General features: G+C 45.1%; 1 protein-coding gene across 2 annotated transcripts in view; it reads left to right on the top strand.

Moving 5' to 3' along the window:
• LOC126237502 (26S proteasome non-ATPase regulatory subunit 1) overlaps positions 1 to 17,975 on the top strand; it is a 361,177-nt gene that overhangs the window by 25,081 nt on the left and 318,121 nt on the right. For both annotated transcript variants that reach the window (XM_049947659.1, XM_049947658.1), the window contains exon 7: positions 11,685 to 11,911. In XM_049947659.1, coding sequence (XP_049803616.1) covers positions 11,685 to 11,911 — 227 coding nt within the window. The remainder of the gene's footprint in view (positions 1 to 11,684; positions 11,912 to 17,975) is intronic.

The following is a 17,975-nucleotide window of genomic DNA, read 5'->3' as shown; positions in this document are numbered from 1 at the left end:
CCTGAAGCGTGAGCCAATTGGTGAAGGGTGCCTTACATGGTGCATCGTGTCCATCATGCCTTGATATCTTTAGCCCACTTCCTTGTTATCACACTGCAGTCCACCTCATTCTCCATCTCTTGTATGAGGACGCCTTCCTGGGTGCATTTTCCACCATGCACTATGCAGTGCGCTTTTTGCACCGATGATGACCATGGACTTCTTTGCACCTCACATCCAGCACAGTAGCCAGTCTGTTGTGGTGGGGCTGTCATGTACCCTGTTGGCTGTAGCCCCCTGACAGTACAGGGATCGCTCTGCTGATGCCTGTGCCGTTAACTCCCCGCATATGCCATGGAGTAGATGCCAGTCATCCTGGGGCATCGGGACTTCCAGCAATGGCCATCCTGCCAGGAAGCCTTTGCTGCAGCTGGGTGGCACCGTGGGGAGGCCCCCTGGTCGGAGTAGATCGCATCAGGGTGGATGATGGACAATGAAGCGTACCACATCATCACTTCATGGTGATCAAACACCAGTAGTCTCAAAGAGTTCCAAGTCTCAGTACAATGCAAGAAAGTAGGACTCTAAATCATTCCCCTCCCTGGCCACACCGTGGGAGGAATGCTAGGCTAAGGATGGCAGTGAACCTTACTCACCGCAGTACCTTGTATGTACGAGAACTGATGGGGACTCCTTTGTTTCGATGAAGCCACAGTTTTTTGTACAGCATTTAGAGGACAAGTATGGGTAGGTGGAGGGCTTGTCCAAAATGCAACCTAAGTCATTCTTAATAAAAACAGCATCCTCTGCCCAGCCACGGACTTTAGTCCCTTGTATGAAGTTGGGGAATGTTTCTGTTACCATCTCACCACATAAGAGCTTAAATATGGTCCAGGGTATTATCTTCCACAGGGAACTTCTTTTGCAGTCTGACGACAAGCTGCACACCTGCTTAGAGCGACGAGGTGTCCCTTTCGCCCGGTGCACCCATCAGAATCCGTGGGATAATCGGGTTGCCACCAGTGCCTCCATCTTGGCCTTCGAGGGTGACACCTTACCCGAGAAGATCAAGGTGATGGTCTATCGCTGTGATGTCAAGCCATATATCCCTCCCCCGATGCGGTGCTTCAAATGCTGGAAGTTCAGCCATATGTCTTCCTGCTGTACTTCGAGCATCACATGTCGAGATTGTGGATGTCCATCACGTCCAAATACTCAATGTACCCTGCCTCCCATCTGTGTCAACTGCGGACAGCATCATTCACCTTGCTCACCAGACTGCAGGATTTTACAGAAAGGGAGGTAAATCATGGAATACAAGACCCTGGACTGACTGATGTACACTGAGGCTAAGAGAAAATATGAGAGCCTACATCCTGTGGCTATGACTTCCTCATATGCCGTCGCTACGAGAACAGTTCTGCGAATTCTAATCAGCTCTCAGACCCAGAAGGCTACACCTGCCCTCTTCACGGTGGGGGGGTACTTCCCTCCTGTTGCTTCCTCCCTCTACCTCGGGAGCACTGCGCCCCCCCCCCCCCCAACCATCGGGGACACCAGTTCCCACTTCTCGGCTGGAGAAGTGTAAGTCTTCTTCGGCTCATCTCGCCAGGAAGGAGTCCCTTCGGTTACTCCCTTCCCAGGTTTCTGCTAATGGGAAAGATGACACCTGCCAGTGGCTGAAGTGCCCAAAAGTGGCCGGTCGTAGGGCTTCGCGATCATCCTCAGTCCCGGAGCCTTAATCAGTGAACCTTTTCTACTTATGGGAGATTTTAATGCCCATAACCTATTGTGGGGTGGTACCGTGCTTACTGACTGAGGCAGAGATTTCGAAACATTACCGTTGCAATTCGACCTCTGCCTCTTAAATACTGGGGCTGCCACACATTTCAGTGTGGCTCATGCTTATGGTAGTTACTCGGCGATAGATCTATCAATTTGCAGCCCAGGACTTCTCCCATGTAGCCACTGGAGAGCACATGACGACCTGTGTGTGGTAGTGACCACTTCACCATCTTCCTGTCACTGCCCCAGCGTCAGGCACACTTGATGTCTACCGAGATGGGCTTTGAACGAGGCGGACTGGGGAACTTTCACCTCTGCTGTCAAAGCTGAATCTCCCCCACATCGTAACATCGATGTGATGGTTGAGCAGGTGACCAGCACAATTGTTTCTGCGGCAGAAAACACAATCCCTCGCTCTTCTGGGTGCGCGAGGCGTAAGGCAGCCCCTTGGTGGTCGCCGGAAGTCAGTGAAGCAATTAAGGAGCGTCGGTGAGCTCTATGACGGCATAAGTGGCACCCTTCCCTGGAGCACCTCGTAGCCTGTAAATGGCTGCGTGCCCGTGTTCACTACCTTATCAAACAATGGAAGGAGGAGTGTTGGGAGATATACGTCTCCACCATTGGGTGCCACATGTCATCTTCCCAAGTCTGGGCAAAGATCGAACATCTTTTCGGGTACCAGGCCCCAACAACTGTCACCGGTGTTACCATAAATGGCGAGTTATGTACTGACGCAAAAGCGATTGCCGAGCACTTTGCTGAACACTTTGCTCGAGCCTCTGCATTGGAGAATTACCCTCAGCCTTTCGCACACTGAAATGGTGGCTGGAAGATAATGTCCTCTCATTCACTATGTGCTGCAGTGAATCCTATTGTGGTGTGCGTACTGTAAGACCTTCAGTACACACACCATCAGATTATTTGACTTGCCGCTCTAACAAAGTAGGCGAGTGTCAGCAATATGTCTCGTGGTCTTATCGTGGCGTGTTTATCTTCTGCCGTTAGGTCAGACGATAGAAATGCCACTTGCACGCTTAGAGTAGCAGATTGACGGTGACCAACTTTAAACAGAACTTGATTAATTTTCACACACATTTATTAAAATAATAACAAGCATAAAAATTGCTTATCTTGGTTCTGGATGCTATTTACAATTGACAGTCTGAAGTTCCTTTGGTCTTGGTTCTCACATATATCTCTGATACTTGACAAAATTGTCTATACATTTATCTTATGTACAGGAATATGGTAATCTTATTAGGCGCAGACTGAAACTTGACTATAGACTGTTACGGACAAATGAAGAACTCGTACAGATTGGTACAGACTAATGCCAACTGGTGCAGACAAAGGCAGACTGACTAATCGGAGGTCTGTACACTCGTTATAATACCTCGCGCGTTCATGTATCACTGCGCGAGTGTGATCCGCGAGGAGAAAAGGTTCTACGTTAGCAGCAATCTTATTGGCTGCGTTACATATTAATACGCGGATCGGCGGAAGCAGAATTTGGTCAGTCTCTATAGCAGTGCCATCTTGTGCTTAGCGGGGCGCGCTCTGATGGGAAAGTTGTGTACGCTCTGACTACGCGGAACTGTGTACACAACACCTATAATGCCCCATTTACAGAGTGGGAGCTCCTCAGTGCCCTTGCACATTGCCCTGACACAGCTCCTGGGCCTGATCGTATCCACAGCCAGATAATTAAACATCTCTCATCTGACTAGAAGCGACATCTTCTTGTCAGCTTCAACCGGATCTGGTGCAATGGTGTCTTTCCATCGTAATGGTGGGAGAGCACCAACATTCCGGTGCTCAAACCCGGTAGCTATCGGCCCATCAGCCTCACCAACGTTCTTTGTAAGCTGCTGGAACGTATGGTATGTCGGTGGTTGGGTTGGGTCCTGTCGTCGCGTGGCTTGCTTGCTCCATGTCAGGGCGGCTTCCGCCAGGGTTGCTCTACTACTGATAATCTTGTGTCCATTGAGTCTGCCATCTGAACAGCCTTTTCCAGATGGAAACAGCTAATTGCCATCTTTTTTGATTTTCGTAAAGCATACAACACGACTTGGCAACATCATATCCTTGCCACGTTGTATGAGTGGGGTCTCTGGGGAACACTCACATTTTTTTCCAAAACTTCCTGTCACTCTGGCTCTGTATTGTGTCTCTATTTTTAGTGGCCATTAACGGTATAGCAGCAGCTGTCGGGCCCTCCATCTCACCTTCTCTGTATGCAGACGACTTCTGCATTTCGTACTGCTGCTCCAGTACTGTTGTTGCTTAGCGGCGCCTCCAAGGTGCCATCCACAATGCGCAGTCATGGGTTGTAGCCCATGGCTTCCAGTTTTCAGCTGAAAAGTCATGTGTTATGTACTTCTGTCGGCATCGTACTTTTCATCCAGAACCTGCACTTTACCTTAATGACAATCCACTCACTGTAGTGGAGACATATCAGTTTCTAGGACTGGTTTACGATGCTCGGTTGATTTGGCTCCCTCATCTTTGTCAGCTGAATCAGAAGTGCTGGCAGCACCTCAATGCCCTCCGTTGCCTGAGCAACACCAATTGGGGTGCAGATCGCTGCACACTGCTGCAGCTCTACAGAGCCCTTGTCCAGTTCCGAATTGACTATGGGAGTGTGGTTTATGGTTCGGCTGTGCCTTCAGCATTGCATTTACTTGACCCTGTGCACCACTGTGGGATTCGATTAGCGACAGGAGCTTTTAGGACCAGTCCAGTGTCCTGGTGGAGGCTGGTGTCCCTCCACTGCAGATCAGACGTGCGCAACTGCTTACCAGCTACGCAGCAAACGTTCATAGTTCCCCTGAGCATCCAAATTACTGTCTCCTTTTCCTGCCCCGGCAGTCCATCTCCCGCATCGGCGGCCCAGATCGGGGCTAACGATTGGGGTTCGTGTGCGGTCCCTTCTCTCTGAACTAGAGCCCTTGCCTTTACCACCTCTGCTTGCGGTCCGTTCACGTACGCCTCCAAGGTGTACGCCTCGGCCGCAGCTTCGTCTGGACCTTTTGCATGGCCATAAGGACTTCGTTAACCCCACCACTCTCCACTCTCACTTCCTCTCGATTCTTGACATGTTCCGGGGCTCAAAAAAAAAAAAAAAAAAAAAAAAAAAAAAAAAAAAAAAAAAAAAAAAAAAAAAAAAAAAAAATTTGTGGTTTACACCGACGGCTCAGTGTCGGATGGTCACGTAGGCTTTGCATATGTTCATGGAGGACACGTTGAGCAACACTCCTGGCCATTTGGCTGCAGTGTATTCACTGCAGAGCTGGCGGCCGTATCTCGTGCTCTTGAGTACATCCGCTCATGCCCTGGCGAGTCATTTCTGCTCTGTACTGACTCAGTGGGCATCCTACAAGCTATCGACCAATGCTACCCTTGCCACCCTCTGGTAGCGTCCATTCAGGAGTTCGTCTGTGCCCTGGAACAGTCCTGCCATTCCGTGGTGTTTCTGTGGACCCCAGGATACGTCAGAATCCTTGGCAATGAACTTGCCGACAGGCTGGTTAAACGGGCGATGCGGAAACCGCTTCTGGAGATAGGCCTCTCTGAAGCTGACCTGCATTCTGTCTTACACTGTAGGGTTTTCCAGCTTTGGGAGACTGAATGGCATAACAGAATGCACGACAAACTGCATGTCATTAAGGAGACTATGCATGTGTGGAAGTCTTCCATGCAGGCCTCTTGCAGGGAATCGGTTGTCCTCTGCTGGCTCCACATTGGCCATAAGTGGCTAATGCATGGGACCCACCACAGTGTCGCTGTGGCTCCCAAATGACAGTTGTCCACCTCTTGCTGGACTGCCCACTTTTAGCCGCTCTGCGGCAGACTTTAAACTTTTCCTACACCCTTCCTTCAGTGTTGGGCGAAAATGCCTCCACAGCAGTTTCATCCGTGAGAGTGGGTTTTATACTTCGGTGTAGGTTTTAGTGCATGTCCTTTTTCCCCCCTGTGTCCTCCACTCTAGTGCTTTTAGGGTGGAGGTTTTAATGTGTTGCAGAGTGGCTGGCTTTCCCTTTTTTTTTTCTCGTGGTTGGCCAGCCACTCTAATCTGCTTTCGTGTTTTACTCTCTCTGTTGTTTTCTTGCCTCTTTTGTTCCTTTTAGTGTTCATTGCCTTCCCTTCGTTCTTGTGGCTTTTCCTTTCTTTCCATTTTGTGTTATATGTTTCGTCCGTTTTATTCTCACACTTCTGGCATTGTTTCATTAGGAGCAAGGGACCGATGACCTTGTAGTTTGATCCCTTATCCTACCTTTAAACCAACCAACCAACCAAAGATAGTTTCTGTGGCGGAAAACACTATCCCTTGTTCTTTATGGTGCCCCCAGCGAAAGTCAGTGCCTTGGCGTTCACCAGAAATTGATGAGGCCTTCGTTCCCTAGAGCACCTAATAGCTTTTAAACAACTCTGTGCCTGCATTCGCCAGCTTATAAAAAGACGGAAACAGGAATGTTGGGAGAGGTAAGTCTCGATTGTTGGGTGTCATGTGTCATCTTCCCAAGTCTGGAAGAAGATCAGATTTGTTTATGGGTACCAGATCCTGAAATGTGTCACTGGCATTAAAATAAATGGCGTTTTATCTACAGACGCAAACACAATTGCCGAGCACTTTGCTGAGCACTATGCTCGAGCCTCCGCTTTGGAGAATTATCCCCCAGCATGTCGCACCCTCAAAAAGCGGATGGAAAGGAAAGAGTGGGAGCTCCTCTGCATGCTTGCACATTGCCTCGACACAGCTCCTGGGCCAGATCGGATCCACAGTCAGATGATTAAATGTCTCCCATCTGACTACAAGCGACATCTCCTCGTCATCTTCAACCAGATATTGTGCAATGGCGAGAGAGCACCATCATTCCAGTGCTCAGACCCGGCAAATACCCGCTTCATGTGGATAGCTATTAGCCCATCAGCCTCACCAACGTTCTTTGTAAGCTGTTAGAATGTATGGTAAGTAGGTGGCTGTGTTGGGTCCTGGAGTCACGTGGCCTACTCTCTCCATGCCAGGGCAGTTTCCGCCAGGGTTGCTCTACCAGCGATAATCCTGTGTCCCTCGAGTCTGCCATCCAAACAGCCTTTTTCAGACGCCAACCCTTGATTGCCGTCTTTGACTTCCGTAAAGCATACGACATGACTTCACAACATCATATCCTTGACACATTGTATGAGTGGAGTCTCCAGGGACCACTCCTGATTTTTATCCAAAACTTCCTGTCGCTCCGTACTTTCAGTGTCCAAGTTGGTGATTCCCATAGTTCCACCCATATCTAGAATAATGGGGTCCCACAGAGCTCTGTATTGAGTGTGTGTCTATTTTTAGTGGCCATTAACGGTCTAGCAGCAGCTTTTGGGCCATCTGTCTCACCTTCTCTGTATGCAGACGACTTCTGCATTTTGTACTGCTCCTCCAATACTGTAGTTGCTGAGCGGCGCCTCCAGGGAGCCATCCACAAGGCGCATTCATGCACTTCTGTCGGCATCGTACGTTCATCTGTAACCAGATCTTTACCTTAATGACGATCCACTCACTGTAGTGGAGACATATCAATTCTTAGGAATGGCTTTTGATGCCCAATTGACGTGGCTTCCTCATCTTCGTCAGCTGAAGTGGAAGTGTTGGCAATACCTCAATGCCCTCCGTTGCCTGAGCAACACCAATTGGGGTGCAGATCGCTGCACAGTGCTGCAGCTCTACAGAGCCCTTGTTCAATCCCGCCTTGACTATGGGAGTGTGGTTTATGGTTTGGCAGTGCCCTCAGCATTGCGTTTACTCAACCCAGTGCACCACTGTGGTGTTCGACTGGCAACAGGAGCTTTTATTGCGACTCCAGTGACCAGCATCCTGGTGGAGGCCGGAGTCCCTCCATTGAAGAGTAGGCGTGCACAACTGCTGACCAGTTACGTTGCACACACTTGTAGTTCTCCTGAGCATCTGAATTACCGTCTCCTTTTCCCATCCACAGCTGTTCATCTCCCACATCGGAGGCCCAGGTCAGCGCCCCCAATTGTGGTTCACGTCTGATCTCTTCTGTCTGAAGTGGAGTCCTTGCCTTTACCACCTATACTCGAGGCCCATTCATGTACATCTCCATGGTGTACACCTAGGCCGAAGCTTCACCTGGACCTTTCACATGGTCGTAAGGACTCAGTTAACCCTGTGGCTCTCGGCTGTCACTTCCTCTTGATTCTTGACTATGAAGTCGTTTACACCAACTGCTCAATGGCTGATGGTCACGTCGGCTTCGCGTATGTTCATGGAGGACATGTTGAACAGCACTCCTTGCCAGATGCCTGCAGTGTTGCCACTGCAAAGTTGGTGGCAATTTTTCATGCGCTCGAGTGCATCCGCTCATGCCCTAACGAATCATTTCTTCTCTGTACTGACTCTTTGAGCAGTCTACAAGCTATTGATCAGTGCTTCTGCCGCCATCCTTTGGTAGTGACCATCCAGGAGTCCATTTCTGCCTTGGGATGGTCCAGTCGTTCCATGGTGTTTGTGTGGACCCCAGACCACGTTGGAATCCCAGGAAATGAACTTTGACAGGCTGGCCTAAGGTGCTACACAGAAACCGCTTCTGGAGATTGGCATCCCTGTAATTGACCTGCAATCAGATTTTGTAGGCGAAATGGCATAATCTCAATATGCGTGCCATTAAGGCCTCCACGTTGGCCTCTTGCAGGAACTCTGTGGTTCTGTGCCGGCTCCTCATTGGCCATACGTGCCTAAGACATGGCTACCTCCTCTGTCGCGAGGACCCACCTCAGTGTCACTGTGGCTCACATATGACTGTTGTCCATATCTTGCTGGACTGCCCACTTCTAGCCCTTCTTCGTCGAACTTTTAACCTTCCCAGCACCCTACCTTCAGTGTTTAGTGACAATGCCTCAAAAGCAGATTTAGTATTACATTTTAGTCCTGATGGGGTTTTTTATCATACCATCTAAGGGTGGACATTTAGCCTTCTCTCCAAGGCTGCCACCCTCTCTGCATTTTAACTCTGTCACACTTTCTTTGCATTTGTTTGTCTTGGTGGTCATCTTTTCCCTACTTGTGTTCATCTTGCCTTGTTTTCTTGGGGTGAACATTTTAATGTGTTGCAGAGTGGCTGGTTCATCCTTTTTTATCATTGTGATCAGCCAGCCTAGATCATCTGATCTATGGTTTTATTACCTTCTTCTACTTTTCCTTGTGGTGTAAGTTTTCCCCCTTTTTTTGTTCGTTCCATTTGTTTTGTTTTTAGGTGTGGGTCCCCATTCCTTTTCCCCCTTTTATTTTCTCAAATGTACTTGGTTATTTCTGTACCTTGGGCCTTGCTTGCATCAGGAAAAAGGGACTGATGACCCTGTAGTTTGGTCCCTTTATACCCCAAACCAACCAACCAACCAATCTGTGTTCCCTGAAAGGTAATGACTCCATTATCCTCCCAGCAGACAAAGGATCTACCACTATGGTAGTTGATTGAAAGGAATATGTTAGTGAAGGTCCATGCCAGCTGTCTGACACTTCTACATACAGCACCTGCCATAAAGTCCCATCGCTTTGATTCAAACTGACCTGCAGTCCATCCATAAAACCTCAGGATCCTCACAAGGACTAACACCTCAACCCATAGAACTTCTTACTCCACCCAAACCATGCTTCCCCAACTTTTACCAACAGACCCAATCATCATGGCTGTCCTATAGTTGCTGGCTTCAAAACACCCACTGAATGTACATCTGCCTTAGTTGATTGACACCTGCAATCATAGTACAAATACTTCCCTACTGTATCAAGACACCAACCATTTCTTAGATCGTCTGAAACTCCCACCAAACACCTTGCTTGTCTCCATTGATGCCATCTCCCTCTAAACGAACATTACTACATATGTGGTCTGTCTGCTGCTGGACATTTTTTCAGTCAGTGCCCACCTGATTCAAAACCGATGATGTCCTTAACAAACTTTGTGCTTACCAACTACTAATTCACCTTTGAGGGGCAGACGTACAAACAGATCAGGGATACGACCATGGGAACCAGGGTGGCTCCTTCCTATGCCAACCTTTTTATGGGTCACTTGGAGGGAGATTTCCTGGAATCCATAGGTCTTGAGCCCCTGGTTTGGTTCAGCTACATTGATGACAACTTTTCCATATGGACTCATGTGGACCTGATAAAATTCCTAAAATATCTGAATACTCCCCCCCCCCCCCCCTCCTACCACGTTACATTTCACATGGTCCTGTACTAAATCCCGTGCCATTTTTCTTGATGTTGGTCTTGTCCTCACCAAAGGCCAGCTACTCTCTCCTGTCCCCATTAAACCTACTAACAACCAACAGTATTTACATTTTGACAGTTGCCCCTTCCATGTCAAACATTGCCTCCCATGCAACCTTGCATTTGTTCAGATGCAGACTCTTTACAGCAATACACTGAAATTCTCACCTCTGCCTTCACTGGATGTAATTACCCCACCAGCCTAGTTCAAAAGCAGGTTTCCAGGGCCATAAAATCCAATCCAAAAAACAACTTCGGGGCACACAAGTTGTCACTCAGTATTATCCTGGTCTGGAATATATTAATCAGCTACTTTGACAAGATTATGACTTCCTAAAATCATGCCTGAAATGAGATACATTCTGTCTGATATTTTGCCCACCACCCCTAGAATAGCTTTCTGTCTCCCTCTCAATCTCAGCAATATCCTTGTCAGACCCTACGCTCCTTCTGCATACAATTCCCTACCCTATGGCTCCTACCCCTCTGACCATACTTGTGAAAGACTTGCCCTATGCACCCTCTTAGCACCACATACACCAGCCCTGTAAATGGCAAAACATATACTATCAAAAGGAGAGCTACCTGTGAAATGACACATGTTCGGCCTTTTACATCTGCACGACTATTAGGATGAATGGGCATAGGCAACAATATACTGTTGCAGAGCATGCTTTACAATATGACAGTTGTGACCTCAGTGCTTGTTTCACCACATGCACCATCTGGGTCTTCCCCCAGACAAGCAGTTTCTCAGAACTCTACATGTGGGAACTACCACTATAGCGTGTCCTTGGTTCTCGCCATCCATCTGGCCTTAATTTACGTTAATTTCTTCAGTCTCAGCATTTCTTCACAGTAACTACTCCTTTCTTCACTCGTTTTAGTTTTCTATATTTTTAATTTTTTTGCCTGTCTGTTTTTTGCTGTCCGCCTCCCAACTCTGTTACATACAATAGTCTTAGCTTTTCACTATTACTAACTTGTACATGAAGTTTCAGCAGTAATTCCCTGTCTTCCACCATTAAGACCTCATATTTTCAGATCTCATCAGGTGCAGTCCCCAAGAATCAGTTTTTCCTTCTCATCCCGTCCGTGAAGTCTGTCCTGGGTGACTTTCCTGAAATCTATCCCTTTTCCTAGACCTCTCCAGTCTTTTTCTTTCACCTGTCTTCCTTCCCCTTAAACCTTTATGCCAGAACATGGAGCCACTGGCTCTGAAAGCTTGTATAATTACAGCCTTCTTTTATGTGCATGTTCTGCCACTGCTTAGTGAGTAGATTTTTTATCTATACAATTACATTATATTTTTTTGTTACATGTGAATCTTGAGTGGGAAAAAAGAAATGTCAGATCCTATCCTCTGCATAGCCATGAAAGAATCTAATAGAGAAGTTTTTTCTACTTTTCATATAAACTGGAGATTATTTAATTTAACATGCATGATGCTGATTTAAAACTCTCACTTCACATATTGTGGTAATATTTTCTTAAGATGTACTTGAAATTTAACAAAGTACAGCTGTGACCATCTATTTACATATTCTACAAACCACTTTCACACATCCTGTTACATAAATATTTAAGTTTGAATTGTTCATATGTCTGTGTAAATTCATTAGAATTCTTTTCCTCCTAGAATGAAGATGAGAAGTTACATCAGTTGCGTATCGAGAAACTGTCAAGTATTCTTAGTGGTGAAGTATCCATAGATCTCCACTTGCAGTTTCTCATTCGTAGCAACCATTCTGATATGCTTATACTCAAAAACACAAAAGATGCTATCAGAGTATCTATATGTCATACTGCCACAGTTATTGCCAATGCTTACATGCACAGTGGCACGACGAGTGATCAGTTCCTTCGGTAAGTTACAGAATTGTGAACATTATTTACATATTAGTTTCCAAAACATTTTCAGAGTCACTGTAAGTCTGTGTGTGTGTGTGTGTGTGTGTGTGTGTGTGTGTGTGTGTGTGTGGTGTGTGTGTGTGTGTGTGTGTGTGTGTGTGTGTACACAGAACATGTATTGATAGAGGTATAGTGCTTGTAGGTCACCATCAGTTCAGGAGTAGTGTGTCTGTATAGTGCTATACATTTTATAGTGTTATCTACCCACTTTCAACTTAATCATCATCTCAGTTTAGGATTATAGAATGTTAAATGTTCCTAAAAACTGGTAATAAAACTGTAAAAAATTCTTCTTATCATTTTGTTGTCATACAATATTTTTTTTTTTTTTTTTTAAATGGGGCTGCTTGGTCTCATAAATAAAAATGTCAAAGGTCTGTACTTCTTGGTCTCATCTTTCGTCAGAGCAATGATTTGCAAGAGCCCGCCTTCCCAAGTATGTTGGGTGGTTCTGACAATCAGTCTGTTTAAGTATGTTGTGGCAGATCTGTTTTTTTTTTTTTCAACGTAAAATGTTAATGTAATGGTGTATTTTACCTGATCCGTTTGTATGTTACTGTTGAATGAAGAAACTAAGGGGATAAGCAGCCACAGAAAATGTGGAGGGCACACGACGTGCTCAAAGACTATAAACTAATGACGAGTACATGCACTTTTTACTGTGTACAGAGAATGGTAATGTGCATACTGTGATAACCTGGCAGCTGGTAATGGGCACCACAGGAAGCAGTGCAGCTCATAGGACTAAAGCCTAGAACAGTAGTGTCAGCTAGGGCACTTTTTGTGGTACTGCATCTTCTTGGTGGCACCAATGGGAGGATAGTTTACCAAAAACTTAGAAGAGCAGATGTACTATTTTGTGTGCCAAATTTGGAACTTTCTAATATTTTTAGCAGATTAATCATAGTTAAGTTGCTTTATAAGAAATTGTCATCACCACACCTTCTATGTGTGTTTCTTTTTTGGAATGAACATTGTGTTGACAGACTGATTGGTAGTCAGAGGTAGACTGTGTAAAAGAAAAAGGTCAGTTACAGTTAATGATTGGAGATTGGCTACAGTTACTGAAGTGTTCAGGTAGCAGTATCAGCTGTATACAGTGTACAACAAAATTAATTTTGCTGTGTCGAATATATTGCCAACTCTTAGAATTACAACCCCTATTTTTTTAATAAAAGTTAGTTATTGGTTTTTCTCACAGCAGATGTTTCCACAATTACTTCATGTTATTACTACTAAACATGCTGTTCTCTGTTGCTCTTGTTGGGTAATTACAACCAGACACTGACACACCACCTCACATTGTCACATTTCATAGTGGGTACAGGATCTTGGAAGGAGGAATAGAGGGGCTTTAAGAGAGATGAAGAATCATAAAGCGAGTGGAATTGATGGAATACCAGCAGAATTGTTTAGGAGTCTTGAGAATAGTGGTGTGGAAGAACTAACTTACATATGTGTAAGATGTATGAGGAAGGTAAATGGCCAGGTGACTTCCACTAGGCAGTAATGATCCTGATTGAGAAAAAAGCAGTGCCAAGAAATGTGAGGATCTTAGAACCATACGTTCAATTTCTCATGCAGCAAAAGTTCCACTAAGGGTCATACATAGAGACTTCGCAGTAGAGTGGGAAAAAAAAAGTATGCACAAGAGTTGTATGTATTTAGAAGAGGGGAAGGTACAAGGTATGCAGTTGGACTGCTGAGAATTATAGGCGAGAGATACATTGAAAGAGAAATAAAAGTTTATACTGTTTTCATTGACTTGGAGAAAGCCTGTGATAGTGCACAGTAGAATAAACAATGGTGTCGATTGGAGGGATAGAAGGCTGATTAAGAACCTACACCTATAACCAAAAATAAAGAGTGCAGATTGGGAATGGAGACGACTGTGGAAAGCACAATTGGAAGGGGAGTGAGGCAATACTCTTTAACATATATCTGTACAATTTAGAAATGTTTGAAATGAAAAAGAGGGGTGTGAGTAGGTGGCAGAAGGATAGAATGTATCAGCCTTGCAGATATGAGGTTATTGGCAGAGAGTGAAAAAGCTATGGTTGGAATGTGAAATAAGTTAAATAAGACCTGTGGGGAACTTGGAATGAGAATCATAAGAAAAGACAAAATGCATGGTGATAAGTGTAAGGAAAATAAAAACAACTAAAAATTAGAGCAGGAAGACATAGAAAGAGTTAGTAATTTCAGATACCTGGGAAGCATATTTACAGACAACACAATATGTAATAAGGAAGTGGAAACACGTATAGCAATTACCAAGGAGACATGGAGACATGGAGACATTTAACAAGAAGAGGAGACTTCTATGTAGGTGCGTGGACAGTGACTTGAAGAGATTGGTGAAGCACTTTATATGGAGTGTGGCATTATATGGAGCTGAGACGTGGACACTGAGGATAGGTGAAGAAAGAAGAATAGAAGCGTCTGAAATTTGGATTTGGAGGGGGATGGAAGGGATAAAATGGGCAGACTAAGTGAGAAATAAGATGTTGAGAAGAGTGGGGGGAAGAGAGAGAAATTTTAAAGGCAATCAGGAGGAGGAAACACATTTGACATGGAAATTGGATGAGAAGAGTTTGTTTACTGATGGATGCAGTGGAAGGAATGGTGAATAGGGGTTGGGGGAAGAGGAGGAGCAGATACCGTATTTACTCGAATCTAAACCGCACTCGAATCTAAGCCGCACCTGAAAAATGAGACTCGAAATAAAGGAAAAAAAAAATTCCCGAATCTAAGCTGCACCTGAAATTTGAGACTCGAAATTCAAGGGGAGAGAAAAGTTTTAGGCCGCACCTCCAAATCGAATCAAAGTTGGTCCATTGTAATATGAGACACAATTTAGGTCGAATGAATGACGATACAGCTACAGTAGTTTGGTTCGAGTCTTAAGCTTAGCAGTTAAGCTTTACCAGGTAGCCATTGCTATGCGTCAGGCGCTCCATCCGTATTTATATGTGTACCCTTCCTTTTTCACTTGCTTCGTCTGGTTTGAATCTATTGCTTATTTTGCTTCGATCTGATAAGTGCCGTTTTCTTTGTTATAGGTGTTTACGTCACTCTAAGCTGAAAATGCATTACTGTTCTGTGTCATGCATTGTTTGTCGCATTCTGATAGTGCGTGTTTACGGACTGTCGCCGCTCGCGGCATGGCTTGCTTTTGTGCGCGCTACTGCCGCTAGCAATAAAAAAAGAGAGAGAGGAATCGTCTCATTAGCGAAACAATGGCAAGAGACTGCTATTTGTTGTTACCTACACTGCTGCTTTTCTTTGATAATGATCAACAAGAACCAAATAATAGACTGCGTATGATAGAACATGTTCTGAACGAGAGTTAGGCGAAAATTTTTCTCTGTTTGAAGATCTTTGCGGCTGCTTCTTTAGTACATCAAATTCTGCACAGAAATTAGTCATCTTAGATTTGAAAATCGAGTCAATTGCCGTGCTTTATTTCTGACTGTATCACTTAATACGAATATAAACATGACATGATACGTATATTCTTCCGCGTTTGCTGTTGTCTCACTCTAGTTTCGTAGTTTATTAGGCAGGCAGGATTTAAATGAGATAGCAGCAAACACGTAAGAAAACATGGCAAAATGTTTATATTCGTATTATTCTTATGGTGAAGAGAATACTGCATGTGATTCATAATTCATAAAAGTTCCTATTAGCAACCATCTCTTGCCACAGGTAGGAAAAATTTCAGAACGTAGAGTTGGCCATATTGACAAACATCCCAAACAGTCTTGCCAGTCGGATTTTCTTAGTACATTGAAATTCTGCTACATTCGAAGATGAACAATACGGAGTTTGTATTTACTTCGTTGGATAATGTATGAAAATGCAGTGGTCGAAACTCGGGGCGGAGAAAAAAAAGCTCGTCTTCCACCTTTTTTTTTTTTTTTTTTAATTTATTTACTGACGCAGATGTCTTGGCGCCAGTATGTATCTTTGTGCCTACAAACCATGCCTGTGTAGCGCTACATATATTCGACGGCAGAAGTTCGTTGTGGCGGCACCTACCAACATTTTTCAGAACTCCTGCTTGCTTTGCACTCGATTCTAAGCCGCAGGCGGTTTTTTGGATTACAAAAACCGGAAAAAAAGTGCGGCTTAGATTCGAGTAAATACGGTAGTATAAGGATAAGAAACAATTATGAGAAAACAAACAGCGTAGCAGATAACAGGATTGCATGGAGAGCTAAATGTGAAGACCTGCCACACACTGTGCACGCACACTTTCATGGTGGCAAGGCATGGTCAATTAAGATTGAGTTGGCAAGTGAGCAGTGTCAGTAGGCCTTGAAGCAAAGAAAACGATTGGGTCAGTCAGGCGAATTGCACTTCCTCTTGATTTGCTGTGTCCCTTCAGTGTGAGATGTTTCTGTATTATGGTGTGACAGCAGATGTCTAGGCTTATTTGGAGTGTGTGTCAATTGCAGAAAACTCAAGACAACTCTACATTCTGCTGATAACTTTCACCACCAGGCCTCTCTTCCACTGTTTGATGTAGCATTTTCCTCTGGAACAGTTGTGCTAAATGTCAGGTGGTTTGAGGTAAATGGTGAACACCAAATGGCCTGTTACATACTTGTCGCCCTCCCCTCTCCCCACCCCCACAGTACCAACCGAATAGCAACTCCTACTGCATAAAAATCAAACAATGGAAAATCCATGATGGAATGTAACAATACCAGAGAAGGAAAGTTGCTACTCACCATATAGCGGAGATGCTGAGTCGCGATAGGCGCAATAAAGAGATTCACCCACACTGCGAACAGCAGCACCAGTGCATGATGGTAGTGGCGACTGGATGGGGGTAAGGAGGAGGCTGGGGTAGGGAGGAGGAGGAGGGGGAGGGATAGTATGATGGGAATGGAGGACAGTCAAGTGTTGCAGTTTAGATGGAGGGCAGGAGAGAAGGTGTGGAGGGGGGAGGGGGTAAGTAGCGGAAAGGTGAGAAAATAAAAGACTGGGTGTGGCGGTGAAATGACGGCTGTGTAGTGCTGGAATGGGAACAGGGAGGGGGATGGATGGGTGAGGACAGTGACTAACCCCCACCCAGTCGCCACTCCCACCATGCACTGGTGCTGCTGTTCGCAGTGTGGTCTCAGCTCTCTGAGAATGCAGATGTGTGTGCAAGGTGCATTTCTCTCTCTCTCTCTCTCTCTCTCTCTCTCTGTCTGTCTGTGTGTGTGTGTGTGTGTGTGTGTGTGTGTGTGTGTGTGTGTGTGTGTGTGTGTGTACTTCTGACATAGGCCTTAATGGCCAAAAGCTTTAATTGTGTTAATAATCTTTTTATTGTGCCTATCGCGACTCAGCATCTCCGCTATATGATGAGTAGCAACTTTCCTTCTCTGGTATTGATACTGCATAAAAAGTTTGTATGCAGCTGGAGCTGCTGTTGAATCAAATTGCTGACACTTGGGATACCATATCCCAGGAAGAACATGCTGAACAAAATAACAAAAACTTATCTTGCCACATTAAAAAAAAAAGTCATAATGGAAATATGCTTCAACAATGTTACGAGGGTTGTTTTTTAAGTAAGGGCCATTTTTATTTTAAAAAAAAGATACAAATACTTTTGTAAAAAAACTTTTATTTTCTGATTCTACACACTTTTACGTATTTTTCTACATAGTTGCCTTGTTTATTTAAGCACTTGTCATACCGTACAACTAAGTTTTTAATTCCCTCTTCAAAGAATTCGGCCGCCTGCTCTGACAGCCAAGATTTCACGGCCGCTTTCACTTCATCGTCGTCATTGAAGTGCTGCCCGCCAAGATGGTGTTTCAGGTACCAGAAAAGGTGAAAATCGCTAGGAGCAAGGTCGGGGCTGTATGGTGCATGGTCCAAAACTTCCCAGCCAAAAGAATCAATCAAATCCCGAGTCTTTTGAGAGGTGTGAGGCCTAACGTTATCGTGCAGGAGCAAAACTCCTTTTGTCAGCATGCCACACCTTTTGTTTTGAATTGCTCTGAGGAGCTTCTTTAGAGTT

Source organism: Schistocerca nitens, chromosome 2 (genome assembly GCF_023898315.1).
Source record: "Schistocerca nitens isolate TAMUIC-IGC-003100 chromosome 2, iqSchNite1.1, whole genome shotgun sequence".
Classification (NCBI taxonomy): Eukaryota; Metazoa; Arthropoda; class Insecta; order Orthoptera; family Acrididae; genus Schistocerca; species Schistocerca nitens.
The sequence above is the reverse complement of the archived record's forward strand: the minus strand, read 5'-3'. Positions and strand labels throughout refer to the sequence as shown.